Raw genomic sequence first — 16331 nt, forward strand, 5'->3', positions numbered from 1 at the left:
ATCTCAAACGCATAAAACATATACTAAAACAAAAACAAGTACAACTTGGGAGTATAGTTAATGCCACCAAGTGTTCGTACTCTCCTCCTCATACTCCAAGGACCTCAGGCTGCAATTCATCAAAGCCGGATTAAGTCCTGAAACGCGTCATGCTGAAATGTAGCTTAACTGCGTTTGGAGCGGTGTTTCTTTCGACTGTAGGGTGTGAAGAGAATTAGAGGGAGTAGGTAGAGGAAGAAAATTTAACATTTTAAGAGACAAATTCCATTATTTATCCTCAAAAAAAACCCAAAAACCAAAACACTGATCTCCTGATTACTTCCCCTTGCGACTCACCTATCCGGTATATAGAAAGCAATTGGCTGATCTGGGTAGGCTTGACTCCATAGATTGATTCAGGTATGGTTTATTAGTTTGAAGTTGTGCATTTGTTAAAGACAACAGCATTCCGAACAACCTCTTTATAACTTCGGCCTCAAGTGAGTCACGTGAAAACATAGGGGGGGAAAAAAAAACTATATAAAAAAAAAAATTCCCCAACATACATTTTTTGGACTTCTCAATTAACTTGGAGAACAAAGAACACGCTTTTCTGATTTATCTCAGATATTAGCTTAAGATCTTAGAAATTCCAAACCAAATGCAGGCTTTAGTGGACAAGTACAAAAAGTCAGTGCCACAACTTCAAAAACATTAGCAGATGTGTTAATACCTTGGTGGAAAATAAGGACGCTTTGGGGGGAAAAACTGTGGTCCCCTTCCAAAAGGTGGCCGTGGTCGTTTTAAATTGTGGTATGGTTCTCTAGGCCTGAATTGAGGTCGCGGGGTCCTTAAGCCACCAGTGTTCATTAGGTCTCTGTGATGTGGGCCAAAGTGATGGGGAGGACCACTAAAACCTCTATGGTGGTCTCTAGGAATATGGGCCACTGGCTCATTCATCCTACCAAGTGTTTGGTTGTGCTGGCTATTATGGTCATGGGGAAAAGGTTCATGTTCTCTTGTTGAACCTGGGTGCATGGTGAAAGGTTCCTTCATAGCCCCTTGATGAACAGAACCATGGTCCTGTGAGAATGGGTTGCGCATATCTAAACGTGGAGGTGGTGAAAAGGGAATGCCACCATGTTCTGTTGAGTGATGCACATTAAAGGGGTTTCCTCCATGTTCTGTTGGTGGAGGGTGTGCAATATGTGGCAAGGTTTTAGGTGGCTCCACAGAGGGTAAAAGTGAGGAGATAGGCATATCACTAGGAAAGAGATTTCCATGGTCAGGTGGTAAACCAGGTGGTGGGCAAGGAGGTGGCACAGTCTGATCTATTGGAAAGGGAACACCACGATCCATTGGAGAAACCATGGATGGTGGTGGTAAGTGAGGGTCAAAAGACGGAATATTTTTTGCTCTGAAGTCACTGACAGAGTCTGGAAATCGTGGTAAGTGCTCCTCATATTGTGTATTAAAACCAACCCCACCACTGTTGCCACTGACTGAAGGCTGTTCGTCAACACTTTGAGGACCATCATCAAAAGAACTCCCTGTGCTACCCATTTCAAACCAACCACCTCTACCCCCATCTAGCCCATGACCTCTGCCCCCCTTCATGCCAACCCTCATTGATTCTACAGTTTTAATAGGTTCCCCTGAGATCCTCATGTTACCAACATTGTGATACCCCAATGTTTCAATGGGAGCCCCTTTTTCCTCTGTACTCTTTGTCAAGTCAACACAAGAGGAAGAGACTCTAGTTTCTATGCGGTACTGCTCTTCAGAACGGTCTTCAGAAGTTATACCAGGGTGACCGAGCCTAGAGATATGGGCATCTTCATTTACACTTGCTTGGTTAAACTGGTTCTCAGATGTTCGGAGAGAAGCATTCTTAAGCATATTTTTAAACTCCATTGCTGTGGACGCTGAAATAGCCGAGGCCGATTGTTCAGCACTTGTCCGTGTAGGATTATTACTCTTGGGGTGAAAGTTTGAATGTCTGTTTTGAGAAACATGAGAAGAATCAGAATACTGAGTTTGGGGTGGCATACCAGAATGCAACAATGCTCTATTATGATTAGTATCAGATGGGTAAAACGGTTCAATTTTTGGAGGGGAAGATGAGCTGCTACCCTCAAGATTATTCCCTCTTAAATTATAGCCACCATACATATCAGAAGATGGGGGCAACTGGCCACTGTTCTCATTAGAAATAAAAGGAGGCTTTATAGAATGAGGAAAGGACTGTCTATTAAAATCTTGGGGCTGATTGAAGCTCTGAGTAAGTGGTGGATATTCCATTGGAGTGGTTTTCGATGGCCTTGTATCAAGATTACCAATGGCAGCAGATGGATGCCCAGAAAACTCAAAGTCCCGATAGTCTTCATCTTCATGAAATGATGTATCTGGAAAAAACTTATCCAAAGTATTGTCAACCAGTGATTGGTTTTCCATAGCATCAGATGACTGCCGGTATGCATTGGGTGAATTTCCATCAATACCAAAAGGTCTATAGGATGGTAAGGAGAGATGCATCTGAAATTCATTGTCTTTATTTAAGAGAGGAGATCTTGAATTGCTGGGTGTTGAGGAGCCAGAGCTTATTATTTTTGATAACAATGACACACTATCGACATTGCCTGTGGTCTGCTTGTCCATCATCTCATCCTGGGTAGGTGTACCACTTCTTTCATCACGGACCGGGGTGCCATCTACATTATCCAGAGAGGTACTCGTAGGCCCACTGTTAAACTCTGACGATGTGTCCGGCACAGCAGTGGAACCTAAACCGCTAAGGATGGGAATGTTCAAGTCTAGACCACTGAAGCCTGGATTTCCCTTCAAAAAATTATGAATCTTCATTTCTAGACTGGAGGGTTCAGTGTCGTCAACAGGTTTAGGCATCTCTGCAGATTGGTTAATGGTCTTCTCTGTAGATATATTAGGTTGTGCTGCAAACCCAGCTGGATTACCTGTCTGTTTTACACTTGAACTAGGTGGAGCAGCTGGCTTGGAGACAGAGGTGGAAGAAACATTACGGTTTGAGTTTGTAGGGGAGTAACCATAGCTTATAGGCATGAAAGGGGAAGTTACAGAGGGAGTATTTCGGTCTTTTACAGTTTGCACCGTAGTATTCACTGGAGCAGTTGATGTACTGAGCGTTGCCGATCCGCTTTGCAGAGCAGTGCTCGCAGCAACACTTTGAATCAAAGATGATAAACCTGTAAAATAAACCAAGAAACGTAATTTCAAACATTAGCTGAAAAGTAAACAAAAGTTACTTATAGATAAAAGAAAAAAAAGTGCAACTCACCCTAAGAATCCTTGAATAAAAATAAAACATTAAAGTGTAGAGGGCAGAGAATCAAACAATTGCACACATGTTAATACAAACTATATATTATGGAACATATATGTGAAGAGCTGTAATGCTTCAGAAACAGTCCTAAAGCAACAAGCTAATTACTTAAAAAGATTTATGGAGAATTTTTTTTTTTTACTACAGGCCAATTTCCATATTAATATATTTAGCAATAATATATTTCTATTATATTCAATTTCCTTTACCCGCTGTTTAATAGCTATATGGTTGAGAAAGAGTACATACGTTATAAAATGTTACTAACAAAGCTATAGTGGAAAACCAAAGAGTTGAAAACTATTTTACTTTCATAAATCCTAAATAAAACATTGCTTTGTCCCTCAGCCTCCCCTCTAAACCCAGGGTCGCAGTGTCCCCCAAATGAGACGAAAGTGTAACAGGTCTTTAAAGTTATCCGTTAAACTCCATCCAATTAAGGAATACTCCTAAATTTGAATGTGTGCAAAAACGTTAATGTGTATAAAATGTAAGGCCTAAACCTCATTCCATATTCATGAACCTAAACAATCCAACACGCTTAAACAGCTCAGTGTCTGCATGCATCCTGCTCCAAAGACACGAACCTCCCACTAAACACCTGAAATCTTGCCAGTAAAGTACCCATTACAACAACTGATTTGTTGGTATTTAGTCACCCTGCAAAATACAATGGGGTCAAGCCAATTAGTTGCGAGTTTCTCAGAAAATTCACATTGCAAATTCATTTTGCAATCCAATTAGAAGCTCGCATTGAGCCAGTTAGAGTAAACTCGCATTTTTATGTTTGCACCACCCCAGGGGTGAGAGATGGTAGGGTAAGTCTTTATTTTAAGGTGAAAATGTCGGGACACTGTGCAGAACTCATTAGACACCTCCCTATATATTAATCAGGCAACTGAAGTTTCCAATTGGCTTATTAGTCCAATAATGTTGGGGTTTAAGGAAAAATGTTTTTTTTTTGAATAACGGTTATGTTTTATACTTTAAGGTCACCTTGATGTACCCCAAAAGCATATTTTTTCCTACTTGTTTTTTTTTTTTTTGCATTTAAATTTTTTCACTTTTAAAAAAATAAAAAAAATCTATATATATATATATATATCTCAAAATCAGCCATTTAACAATTTAAAAAGTTCCAGTACTTTCCTTATGCCCACTAACAGCCTTCTGTAGGATCCTACAAACGAAATTGTCACTTTAACGTCCAGGAAGGTAACCCACTTTTTCATGCACTTTTTTTACATCACATTTGGCAGACAATTCACAAACCCCCGCTGCGAGTACCGCAAACAGGCATTTTTAATTGGATTGGAGAATAGTCAGGTGCACGCATTAGTGCAAATCTTATGAAAAACAAACTCAACTCGTTGGATTGATCCCAATATTTGAATAATACCTCTCGATAAACAAATAAGCTTGATTTGGCCACTTAAGAAAAGCACTGGTGGCAATGGTATAAAATTTACCTTGCAAGTTTGCCGTAGACTGGACTTGCGTTTTAGTCAAAGCTGAAAGAATGCTTTCAGGAGTTATTTCGACTTTGGAAAGTATGTTTGCCAAAGGATTTGGCGTGTTCTGAACTGGCGGCTTTACAGCACCACTTAAGGTACTAGTTGGAGTTGTGGGTGTGCCAGGGGAAGGCTTGGCTGCCGGGCTCACTCCTAAAATAGAGAAGAGAAACATTTAGTATATGTACGTGACTTCAGAAAAGAGGAAGTTAGCGTACTGAAATTAACGATACTACTTAAAAAGAAACATTTTGTTTTGGAGCATGACCCTACATTCAATTATGAATATTAAAGTCTCCTAAAACTAGCATATTTAATACATTCCAGAAAAGAAGAATTACCCACATACGCTAGTCTTGCAGATTCGCTGTTGAACTGCGTAGAACACATGTTGAGCAATAACAAGACTAGAAACAGACAAAATCAAGATGAGACTCACCGGTTTTAATGACAGAAGTTAAGCTACTTAAGATGGAACTGATCTTCCCCAGGTCTACATTGGCCAAGTTTGGCAATGCGAGGGGAATTGATGGAACAGCTACAGGGGTCGTTACTGTTTTTGCATTAGCTGGAGCCACTGGCACAGAAGGAGCAGCTGCCATAGTGGAGGGGAGGACAGGTGCTGGCGCACTTATAGAGATGGATGCAGGTGCTGGGGAAGGAGTCTGGGCAGGAGCTGCAGCAGGCACTGGAACAGAAGCTGTGGCCTCGATGAGTGGTGTAGAAGCAGCACTGTCGACTGTATCCTTCACTGTTGATGTAGTCGGCTCTTCCTGCTCCTTCCTTTCTTCAACTGCAAATCAAATAACCAATGATTAGTATTCTGGTCGTAACGTGTAGGGTGGCAGAATAAACAGAACATGCTTGAGGGTCCCATTATACCTACCCCATAGGATATATGTGAATGTGTGCCTAAAGCTATATAAAAGGACAGAAGCCAGTCAAACTATCTGGATGCTTTACCTTATTGCTCTGTAACAGAATGATGGTAAAGTGGTTGAGCTCAACAGTCCCCCCCCCTTCCTCCAATGTAGCTGAATGTTGGGGTAAAACAATGTTTGGGGGAGACTTAACTAGACAGAGATAAACCAACCAATCAACCCCTGTCAAAAACAGCCTATAAACTGACAGTTAAGAGCTGGTTGGTTGGTACTTTATTTCCATCCACACTCTCTCCACCACTTGCTAGATCTCCCCCTACGTGAGATATAAGTTCCTCTTGTCACTCAACTTTTAATACTCCTGGCTGTGACCAAACTGTAGATGATTGGTCATGGGAGAACGGCATACGCTGCTGTCTGGTATAAAATGAGCCAGTCAGAGATTACATGTACTCTTTAGGTGTGAAACGCATGGGAAAATTCTCTTATTTTAGTGAAGAAAGGTTCAGTGGCCCTGGGGAGCAAGAGACAAGATAAATATACTTTACAATGGACCTTCATGAACCTGAACTGTAATGGGTTAATCCTAGCAAGGTATCAGGTGGTAGAACTGACCTTTCTTGCCGACTAGAGTATCCGTAAAAACAGGATTTTGGTACTTACTGATGGAGCATAGAGGGGGAGGAGCCAGTCACACTTCGATTTAAAGTGCCAGGCTCTACTCAGCCACAGTCTATACCCTAGTGTCTTGAGCTCCAGTGTCCCCTGTGGAATCAGAAATGGATCTACTAGTAAGTACCAAAATCCTGGAGCTCAAGACACTGGGGATGTTCGAAAGCTTCCCTCCCGGGTGGGAGAGTGCTGAGAAACCTGCAACACCCTGCAGCCAAATCTGGCTTCCGAGGCCGCAAAGGTATCAAACCGACAAAACCATACAAAAGTGTGCAGAGTAGACCATGTAGCTGCACGAAAAAGCCGAGAAGCAGAAGCCCCCCCGTGCGCAGCCCAAGAAGTACCCACAGAGCGCGTAGAATGCTGAAATGGATACAGGCAGAGGGTCGAGCATTGGCGACATAAGCCTGCCAAATATCCAGACAGAACCACCTGGCTAAGGTCTGTTTTGATGCAGGCCAACCCCACCGGGCCGCATCATAAAGCACAAAATGAGCAACCGATTTACGTAGCCCCAATGTACGTGCCACATAAACCTAGAGAACCCTTACCACATCCAAAGAGTGCAAAGCCCTAGAAGAATCCAACAATGCCGGGACAACAGACAAGGCCGAGACCTGCACGTTCAGCGAGCCCAAACGAGATCTAGCATCTAGACCCCTTTGAAGGAAGAGAAGTCCAAGTAAATATGAGGACGTGGAAGAACCGCGCTCCTCGCACCAGGAGACACAGGACGTCCAGATTCTATGGTAATGTGCCGATGTAACCGGCTTACGAGCTCGGAGCATTGTAGGGATCGCCGCTCAGGGAATATCAAGTCTCCCTAAGATGGCTGTCTCAATAGCCACACCACAGTCAAACGAAGCAGACTTAAGTCGGGGTACACGAACGGACACTGCAAAAGATCAGATCGTAGATGAAGCAGCCACGGCTTGTCTACCAGAAGACGAGATCAGAGTACCAAGCCCGACAGGACCAGTCCGGCACCACTATAACGGTCATGGATTCGTGCTTTAGAATGAGTGGAAGTGGTGGAATTGGCAGGAACAGGTACACAATCGTTCAGCCAAGGCAGTGACAGCGCATCTGCTCCAACAGCCTCGGGATCCCTTGTTCTGGAGCAGTATAGAGGCAGTTGACAATTGTTCTTGGAGGCCATGAGATCTATATGCAGCCTGTCCCAACGGCGGACCTACTGTAGGAGGACTTCGGGATGTAGAGCTGAAGATCCTGACGACTGAGGTAATCGGTTTCTCAGTTGTCCATTCCTGGTATGAAGATCGCGGAGATGGCATTGATGTGTCTTTCCGCCCACTGTACTATGCGGCTGGCCTCGCGCATGCCATGCGACTGCGTTTCTCCCCCTGCAGTGGCGTTGTCGGATTGCACTCTGACCGGCAAGCCCAGCAGTTCGAGGACGTTGGTCGGCAAGAGTGACTCCTGATGAGACCAACGCCACTAGAATTGAATGCCCAGGATCACTGCTCCCCATCCACGAACACTAGCATCTGTAGTCAGCAGAATCCAATTCCAGATGCCGAAACGATGACCTGACAGAAGGTTAGAGAAATGTGGGCCTGCAGAGACAGTCTCACCAGATGATACATCTGTAGATGTGACCCGGACCACTGGAACAAAAGTTCCAACTGGAACGGCTTGGAGTGAAATCTGCCGAACTGGATGACCTTGAAGGATGCCACGATCTTTCCTAGAAGCCTGATGCAAAGGTGTACAGATTCCCGTTTTGACTTGAGAACCAAACGAACCAATTCTTGAATGTCTAGCGCCTTGTCAAGGGGAAGGACTACTCGTAGTAAATCAATGTCCAGAATTATCTCAAGGACGGTACCTGTTGAGACTTCTGGAAATTGACAATCCAGCTGTGCTGTATAAGGAGCTGATAATTCAGCTCCACCTGGTCCAACAGACTCTGCCAACGAGGCCTTGATGAGCAGGTTGTCCAGGTAGGGGACAATGTTAACTCCCTGAGAGCAAAGATGAGCAATAACCTCTATTACCTTGGTGAAGACCCTGGGGGCCTGACGTCAGGCCAAACGGCAAGGCCTGAAACTGGTAATGAGATTCCTTGAACGCAAACAGTCGGAATGCTTGGTGTGGTTTCCAGATAGGGATGTGCAAATACGCATCCTTGATGTTCAGGGATACCATGTACTTCGCTGCTTCCAACCCCACAATGACCGAGTGAAGGGATTCCATCTTGAATCTGTGAAAGGATAGAGATTCAAGGATCTTAGGTTTAAGATGGGCCTGACCGAACCATCCAGCGTCGGAACCACAAACAGATTGGTGTAGAATCCCTGAGTTCGTTGGGGAGTTGGAACCGGAACCTCAGAGTCCAGTAGCCTGTCGATTGCCTGACTAAAGACTAGTCATTTCAAGGGATCGACTGGAAGACCCATGCTGAACAAACAAACTGAAGGAGGAAAAGCAAATTCTATTTTGTAACCCTGGGACGAGATTCCGAACCAGAGTCGAAACAAGTCTGGACCCAAACTTCTGTAAACCTCAGAAGGCGGGCCCTTGAGATTCCCCAGGTGGGTAGGAAGCCTGTCATGCCACTGGTTTGTCTGCTGGATTGGGGTCCAGACGACAGGAACTTGAAGCCTGGCATCCTCTAGAATGACCTCCTTGAACTGCAGAGGTCTGCTTTGAAACCTAGCGGGGGCCTGAAAGGAACGAACTTTAAAAGAACGTCGCAGACTAGCTGCCGAGGAAGTCAAAAAAGGTAATTTTACCACCCGTGGCCTGAAAAATCAACTTGTTCATCTCCAGATCAAAAAAGTATATCACCTGTAAACGGAAGGCTTTCTACAGCGCGCTTAGACTGGGCGTCCACTTGCTTAGTACGCAGCTGCAGAGCGCGGAGAGCTGCTAATGCTGAAGCAGAGATTCTGGAAACTACTAGAGCAATATCTCTGGAGGCCTCACCCAGATAGACAGCCAATTCCTGAATATGTTTTGCAAGCAAAATAAAATCACTTTGGGAAGTATGAGATCTTAGACTCTCCGCCAATTGTTCAGCATACTTTTCTACCGCCTTGTTAACCCAGAAGCTGACCAAGGTCAGACTGAGTAACGCACCAGCAGCAGTGTAGATGGACTTCAGAGTAGTATACAAATTTTCGTTCAGAGCCTTCCTTCAAGGCCGTAAGCAGCTGGGACTGGGGGCGTAGTCTTCTTTGATAGGCAAGAAACCAAGGAATCCACAGGTGGTGGAGCTTCCCTTTTGCTTCTGTTATCTATGGGGAAAGTATATGGCGAGAGAGTTGAAACTGCCTATCTGGATGTTTCCACAATGTTGCAATCTGCTAATCTAGTTGGAGAGAAACAAATCAAGTAATAGTGGACTTTTGCTTCTTACTGAATAAGGAGGAATCCAGTGACACTGGATTTTCAGAATCCGACACATGAAGGACCTCCCGGAGCGCCAGAATAAGAGCTTCACTACCCTGTGTAGATGCCACAGGTTCTTGTGAAAAAACCTCCATATCCTCCAGCATCTCACCTTCCTCCTGAGAGAAGTGATCTGCGTCCAACTCCTCCTCTGATGGCAGGACCGCTGGAAGGTTCCTCTTTTTAGGAGGCCGGCTTACTACAGCTTAGGGATTTAGATGAGGTCCCTATTAAGTGGACCAGACTATCCAGGTAACGGGCTAAATCCTAGGCCCAAGCTGGTTCGCTAGAGTGAGCTGTGCGAGGAACGTCCCTGGCAGCTTCCAGTTCCCTGCGAGAAGCGGCTAGTTCAGAGGTCAAGTCAGCCATAACCCTGGTCAGGCTACTTAACAGGGAGGACATAACATTCTGACTAGATTGTGCTACAACTGGACCCTCTGACTCGCAAGCCTCACAAAGGGATGAACCCTCAGAGCGAGCTTGCGTAAACCCTTTCTCTGCAATTAGAAGCAAACAACTTTTCACAAGTACTTTTGTCTTTTGCTTTAGCTGCCATAATACACTCCCTACCACACAAACAGGATATATACAGACATGCAGAAAAAAAAAAAAACAGCCTCCAATACACAGCCAGAGAGCTGAAAATACTAGGGAGACAGCAATAGAGGAGCAGCAGAATAGAATAATATGAAAGCTCCCTCACTAAGGGAACTCACAGACTCCTGCTAGACCCTGGCTCTGTATCGTCTGCAGCAGCTCAGAAACATTATAGAAGCGCTTCTGAAAGGATTGTGGAGGCTTTTGAGTAAATAAACAGCACAGCTGATTCTGAAGGGCAGGAACTGTACAGGAGATTAACCTCTATTAAAATGGCGCCACTTCTTGTGAGCTGGACGCGCCAAAAACAGGGGAGGAAGCTGCTATGGGCAGCACATAGCTCTCCTTGCAAGAGACTATGGCCGAAGTGATTTAGCCCCGCTCCCTCTAGTCAGTGACAGCCGCAGCAGCCCCATGCTGTCCCTGAGCCCAGCGAAAACATCCTCTGCTCCTGCTACTCAGGAGCAGTGGTCATACTTACCTGCTGCTGCGACCGGGTTGCTGGGCTAATCAGGGAGATGAAGAAGACCCGGACACAAGCAGGTGTCAGCTGTGGTGGGTCCTCACAGGGTCTGATGACTTCTTGTGTATGCCTCCTCCTCCTCCTCAGGGTCACTATGTACAATATTAACTAAAGGGCTGGAAACAGCCCCAATGTGCACCGGCTCTCTCAGGCACATTTCAAAACTGGGGCTGATGGGGCATAGAGGAGCCAGTCACACTTTTAGATTTAAAGTGCCAGGCTCTACTCAACTACCGTCTATAACCCAGTGTCTTGAGTTCCAGTGTCCCCTGGTGGATGAAGGAGAAATTCTGTTTATCATCAATAATTTAAGTGGAAATTGGGCATACCAACTAATTTTACTAGGAAGATATTTTTTTCAGGTCTCCTGGTGACTTGATTTTATAAGAAGCCTTCTCTAATTAATCTCTTAGCACATGCGCCGTGATCTTTTCAGAAATTAAACTAGAACAATAAATAACAAGAGATATGGTAAGAACTTACCTTTGTTATCTCTGTTTCTACGAAGTCCATAGGGTCCACAGGGTTGACCTTGGGGTTATAGCTGGAACAGGATCCATGGGCACCACACAGTTAAGCTTTTAGCTCCCAGGATGCACTTGGGTCCTCCTCTATACCCCGCCCCCGAGCCACAGGCACCTCAGTTGGTAAGCAGCCTAGGCCGGAGGAGAATATGGAACAGAGAGAAGGAAGACTGGAACACACAAGAAACCATACTCACAGCAATAGGAGACGGAAAACCGGTGACCAGCCACACAGCCCATTTGAAGCCAGGTGCGTCAGGGCGGGCGCCCTGTGGACCCTATGGACTTCGTAGAAACAGAGATAACAAAGGTAAGTTCTTACCATATCTCTTGTTTTCTACTTCAGGGTCCATAGGGGGTCCACAGGGTTGACCTTGGGGATGTCCCAAAGCAGTTCAACTAAGGGCGGGGACGCTCCTGTGCTGAAAGGAGCACCCGGCGCCCAAAGGAAGCATCCTGAGAGGCGAAGGTGTCAAACGCATAGAACCTCAAAAACGTTTGAATAGAAGACCAAGTGGCCGCCTTACACAGCTGAACAGCAGAAGCGCCACGTCTAGCAGCCCAAGAGGGACCCACAGAACGAGTGGAATGAGCCTTAACAGAGGCTGGCACAGGTAAACCCTCTTGTGCATAAGCCTCACAAATAACGGAACGAAGCCAACGGGCTAACGTTTGTTTGTTGGCAGGCCAACCCCTCTTGTGAAAACCAAAGAGGATAAACAAGGAATCAGACTTCCTAACCGAAGCCGCCCGGTCTACATAAATTCTAAGCGCCCGGACCACATCTAAGGAAGTCTCACCAGCTGAAAGATCAGGGGACTGAAAAGCTGGCACAACAAGTTCCTGATTAATGTGGAACTTCGAGACCACTTTGGGCAAAAACTCAGGACGAGTGCGGAGCACCGCTCTGTCCTGGTGAAAAATCAGGAAAGGAGGGCAACAGGAAAGCACCCCCAATTCAGACACCCTCCTGGCCGAAGCAATTGCCAGGAGAAAAACCGTCTTAAATGTCAGCCACTTGAGCTCCACCGCCTCAAGAGGCTCAAACGGAGGACCCTGCAGGACCCGTAGCACCACCGCCAAGTCCCAAGGAGCCACAGGAGGCACAAAGGGAGGCTGGATCCTGAGAACACCCTGGAAAAAGGTGTGAACATCTGGTAGTATTGCAATCCGCCGTTGAAACCACACGGACAAGGCGGACACATGAACCTTCAGAGATGCAAGGCGTAAGCCGAGATCCAATCCTGACTGAAGAAATTCCAAGATCCTAGAAACTCGGAACACCTGAGGATCATAATGTCTGGACTCACACCACTGAAAGTAAGTGTGCCACACTCTGTGATAAATCCGTGCTGAAGCAGGCTTGCGTGCCCTGAGCATGGTACCAATAACCGAACTGGAGAAGCCCCGAGACCTCAAGACGGCTGTCTCAAGAGCCACGCCGTCAAAGACAGCCGACCCAGATCCGGGTAAAGGCAGGGCCCCTGAGACAACAGGTCCCGACGCTGAGGAAGAAGGCACGGAGCGTCGATGGAGAGGCTCCTGAGATCGGAGTACCAAGGACGTCTGGGCCACGCCGGAGCTACCAGCACGAGCATGCCGCCGTCCTGCTTGAATTTCCGCAGAACCCGAGGAAGCAGGGATAGCGGAGGAAACAGATACGCCAGGTGAAACGTCCATTTCACCGACAGCGCGTCCACCAGACTTGCGCCTGCGTCTCTTGTCCTTGACCCGTAAACGGGCAACTTGTGATTGTGACGGGAGGCCATCAAGTCCAGCTCCGGCAGTCCCCACCTGTCCACGAGTAGCTGAAACACCTCTGGGTGAAGCGACCATTCCCCGGGATGCACGTCATGACGGCTGAGGAAGTCCGCCTCCCAATTGAGGACTCCGTGGATGAAGACCGCCGAGATCGCCGGAATGTGACCCTCCGCCCAAGTCAGGATACGAGACACCTCCGACATCGCTGCCTGACTGCGAGTTCCGCCTGGGTGGTTGATATACACCACCGTGGTGGCGTTGTCGGACTGCACCTGTACCGCCCTTCCGTGAAGAGCGGGGCCGGACGACTGCAGGGCCCTGTATACTGCCCGCAGTTCCAGGATGTTGATGGGGAGAAGTGCTTCTTCCGCTGACCAACGACCCTGAAGCGACAAAGAGCCGGTCACTGCCCCCCAACCCCGGAGACTGGCATCCGTCGTGAGCAGGACCCAGTCCGGGATCCAAAATGGGCGCCCCTCGACCAGATGAGCTGTCTGAAGCCACCAAGCCAAAGATTGCCGAACGTCCGGAGACAACACCAGCACCTGAGAGCGGATCCGGTGAGGTAACCCGTTCCATTCTGATAGAATCAGCCCCTGCAGGGGCCGGGAATGGAACTGGGCAAATTCCACCATGTCGAATGTCGACACCATGGACCCCAGAACTCTCATAGTCGAATGGACCGACAGGCGGCAAAGGCTCAGGCAACTGCGTATCCGCAGCTGTAGGGAGGCGACCTTCTCCGGAGTCAGGAAGATCCTTTGCTGACGCGAATCCAGCAGGGCTCCCAAATGAACCATCCGCTGTGATGGAATCAGGGAGGACTTTTTCCAATTTATCAACCACCCGTGTGCTTGCAGGCAAGCGATCGTCAGGTGGAGATGTTGAAGCAGTACCTCCGGGGAGCTCGCCAGCAACAGGAGGTCGTCCAGATACGGCAGCAGCCGTACATTCTGGTTCCGAAGATGTGCGGCCATGACGCCATAATCTTCGTGAACACCCTCGGTGCCGTGGAGAGACCAAAGGGTAGCGCCCGGAACCGATAGTGGTGTTGAAGGATAGCGAACCTCAGATACCGCTGGTGTGAAGATGCTATCGGAACATGGAGGTAGGAGTCCTGGATGTCCAGGGACACCATGTAATCCCCCGGTTCCTTCGCCAGAATGATGGAACGTAACGTTTCCATCCTGAACTTGGGAACTCTGAGGAATTTGTTCAGAGACTTCAAGTTGAGGATAGGGCGATGAGAACCATTGGGTTTCTGCACCAGAAACAGAGACGAATAATACCCCGTCCCTCGTTGTGATAGAGGAACGGGAACAATGACCCCTGCTTTCAGCAAGGACTCTATAGCCTCCTGAACCTGTAACGCCTTGGTCTTGTCCTGAGAAGGACTTGTGCAGAAAAACTGGTGGGGTGGTCTGTGCCGAAAAGACAGGGCGTACCCCTGGGAGACCACTTCTCGAACCCAGGCATCCGTGGTGGTATTGTGCCAGCACTGGGCAAATAGAAGAAGTCGGCCTCCCACTCTGAGGTCCCCCAGAGGGAGGCCCGTCCCATCAGGCTGCAGGTTTATCTTCCTGCTTGGAAGAAGGGCGCCGAGCACTCCAGGCTTGCTTCTTGGGTTTAGAGGCAGTCTTACTCGCAGACTGTCTCGGGAAGGACTGACCTTTCGCCTTACCCTGAACCCGAAAGGAACGAAAAGCCGAACTCCGAACCTTAGCAGGCAGTGCCGCCGAAGGGAGGAAGGCCGACTTGGATTTAGCCAGGGTGTCCACTATTTTGTCCAAGTCCGGACCAAATAGTAATTCCCCATTGAAAGGTAAGGCCTCCAGACCCTTCTTTGAATCAGAGTCCGCTCTCCAGGACCGCAACCACAAGGATCGGCGGCCAGACACCGCTGCAGCCGATACCCGCGTGGTCAGCAGACTAGCATCTAAAGAAGCTTCACCAATGTAAGAAGCAGCGTCCCTCATTTGTCCCAACAACGCCCGCTGGACATCCGGAGCGTCGTCTGGGAAGGTATCTTCCAATGCATTGGCCCACCCCTCAATGGCCTTGGCCACCCAGGAGATGGCCATGGACGGTCGGGCCACCGCCCCGGAGAGGGAGTAAATAGACTTTAAGCAAGTCTCAACTTTCCTGTCTGTGGGATCCTTCAGCGAGGATATCGACGGTAATGGTAAGGTGGCGCCCCGAGTTAAACGGGTGACATGGGAATCCACCGCCGGTGGAGTTTCCCATTTTTTACAATGTGCCTCAGGGAAGGGGTAATTAGAAGCCAACCGCTTCTGAGGAAGGAATCTCTTACTGGGCGCCTGCCAAGCTACCGCCATATGATCCGTCAACTGATCCGACAGGGGAAACACCGCAGAAGCCACCTTAGTTTTTTTGAAACTAGGAAACTTCGACTTAGGATCCGGTGCCTCATCCTCTATAAGAAGAATAGCTCGCACCGCCCTAACTAGTGCTCGCACATTAATGGACGACTTGGTATCCATTTCCTGGACCGAGGCGTCCGAGTCAGTGTCATCAGGGACCTCCCCATCATCTGAGGAACCCTCTGAGTCCGATACCTGAGCAGCCCGTGTCATGAGTGGGCGTTTTGAAATCCTAGAAGGCATGTCAGTCTTATCTGGCACCAGGGTAGAAGTAAAACGCACTCACCGGTGTGCTGAACAACAGCCCACAATATGGCACTGAGTAGCACACAACTGTATGTGACGGACCTCACAAATACGTGATCTATATAAGTGAGGTCAGTAGAAACGCCCCTCCCCCACACACCTGTAGGGCTTGTAGGAGAAGTAAAGGGATAGGTATAAGCTGACAGTAAGCGGAAAACAAGCACAGACAGGCAGCACTAGCAAAAGTCACATACCATGCAGAAGTAATACTCACTGCACCTTTACACTACAATCAACCTGCCCAGATTCAGTGTCTGGGAGGGCTATAGTGCTGTGTACGCTGTCCTTAATCAGGGGAGAGGTACACAGGGGGACCGGTCCGCGTGCTCCCTGAGATCTGCGCTGCCACTGAGAAAATGGCCGCTGGAGACCTCAGAGGAGGAGTGGCCGTGTAACTGCAGCTCAGCGACGCCAGACTGCGTGC

General features: G+C 47.7%; 1 protein-coding gene across 1 annotated transcript in view; it reads right to left on the reverse strand.

The window, feature by feature from the left end:
- Positions 1-390: 390 nt before the first annotated feature.
- The window catches only part of RPRD2 (regulation of nuclear pre-mRNA domain containing 2), a 62293-nt gene continuing 46352 nt past the window's right edge, over positions 391-16331 (reverse strand). Inside the window, exons 9-11 of the mRNA XM_088467664.1 lie at positions 5288-5641; positions 4807-5001; positions 391-3200 (exon numbers count right to left, since the gene is read on the reverse strand). Of these exons, the coding sequence (XP_088323790.1) occupies positions 706-3200; positions 4807-5001; positions 5288-5641 (3044 nt within the window). The 3' untranslated portion in view covers positions 391-705. The remainder of the gene's footprint in view (positions 3201-4806; positions 5002-5287; positions 5642-16331) is intronic.

The sequence above is a fragment of the Taudactylus pleione genome, unplaced genomic scaffold (assembly GCF_031769625.1).
Source record: "Taudactylus pleione unplaced genomic scaffold, aTauple2 ptg000073l, whole genome shotgun sequence".
Lineage (NCBI taxonomy): Eukaryota > Metazoa > Chordata > Amphibia > Anura > Myobatrachidae > Taudactylus > Taudactylus pleione.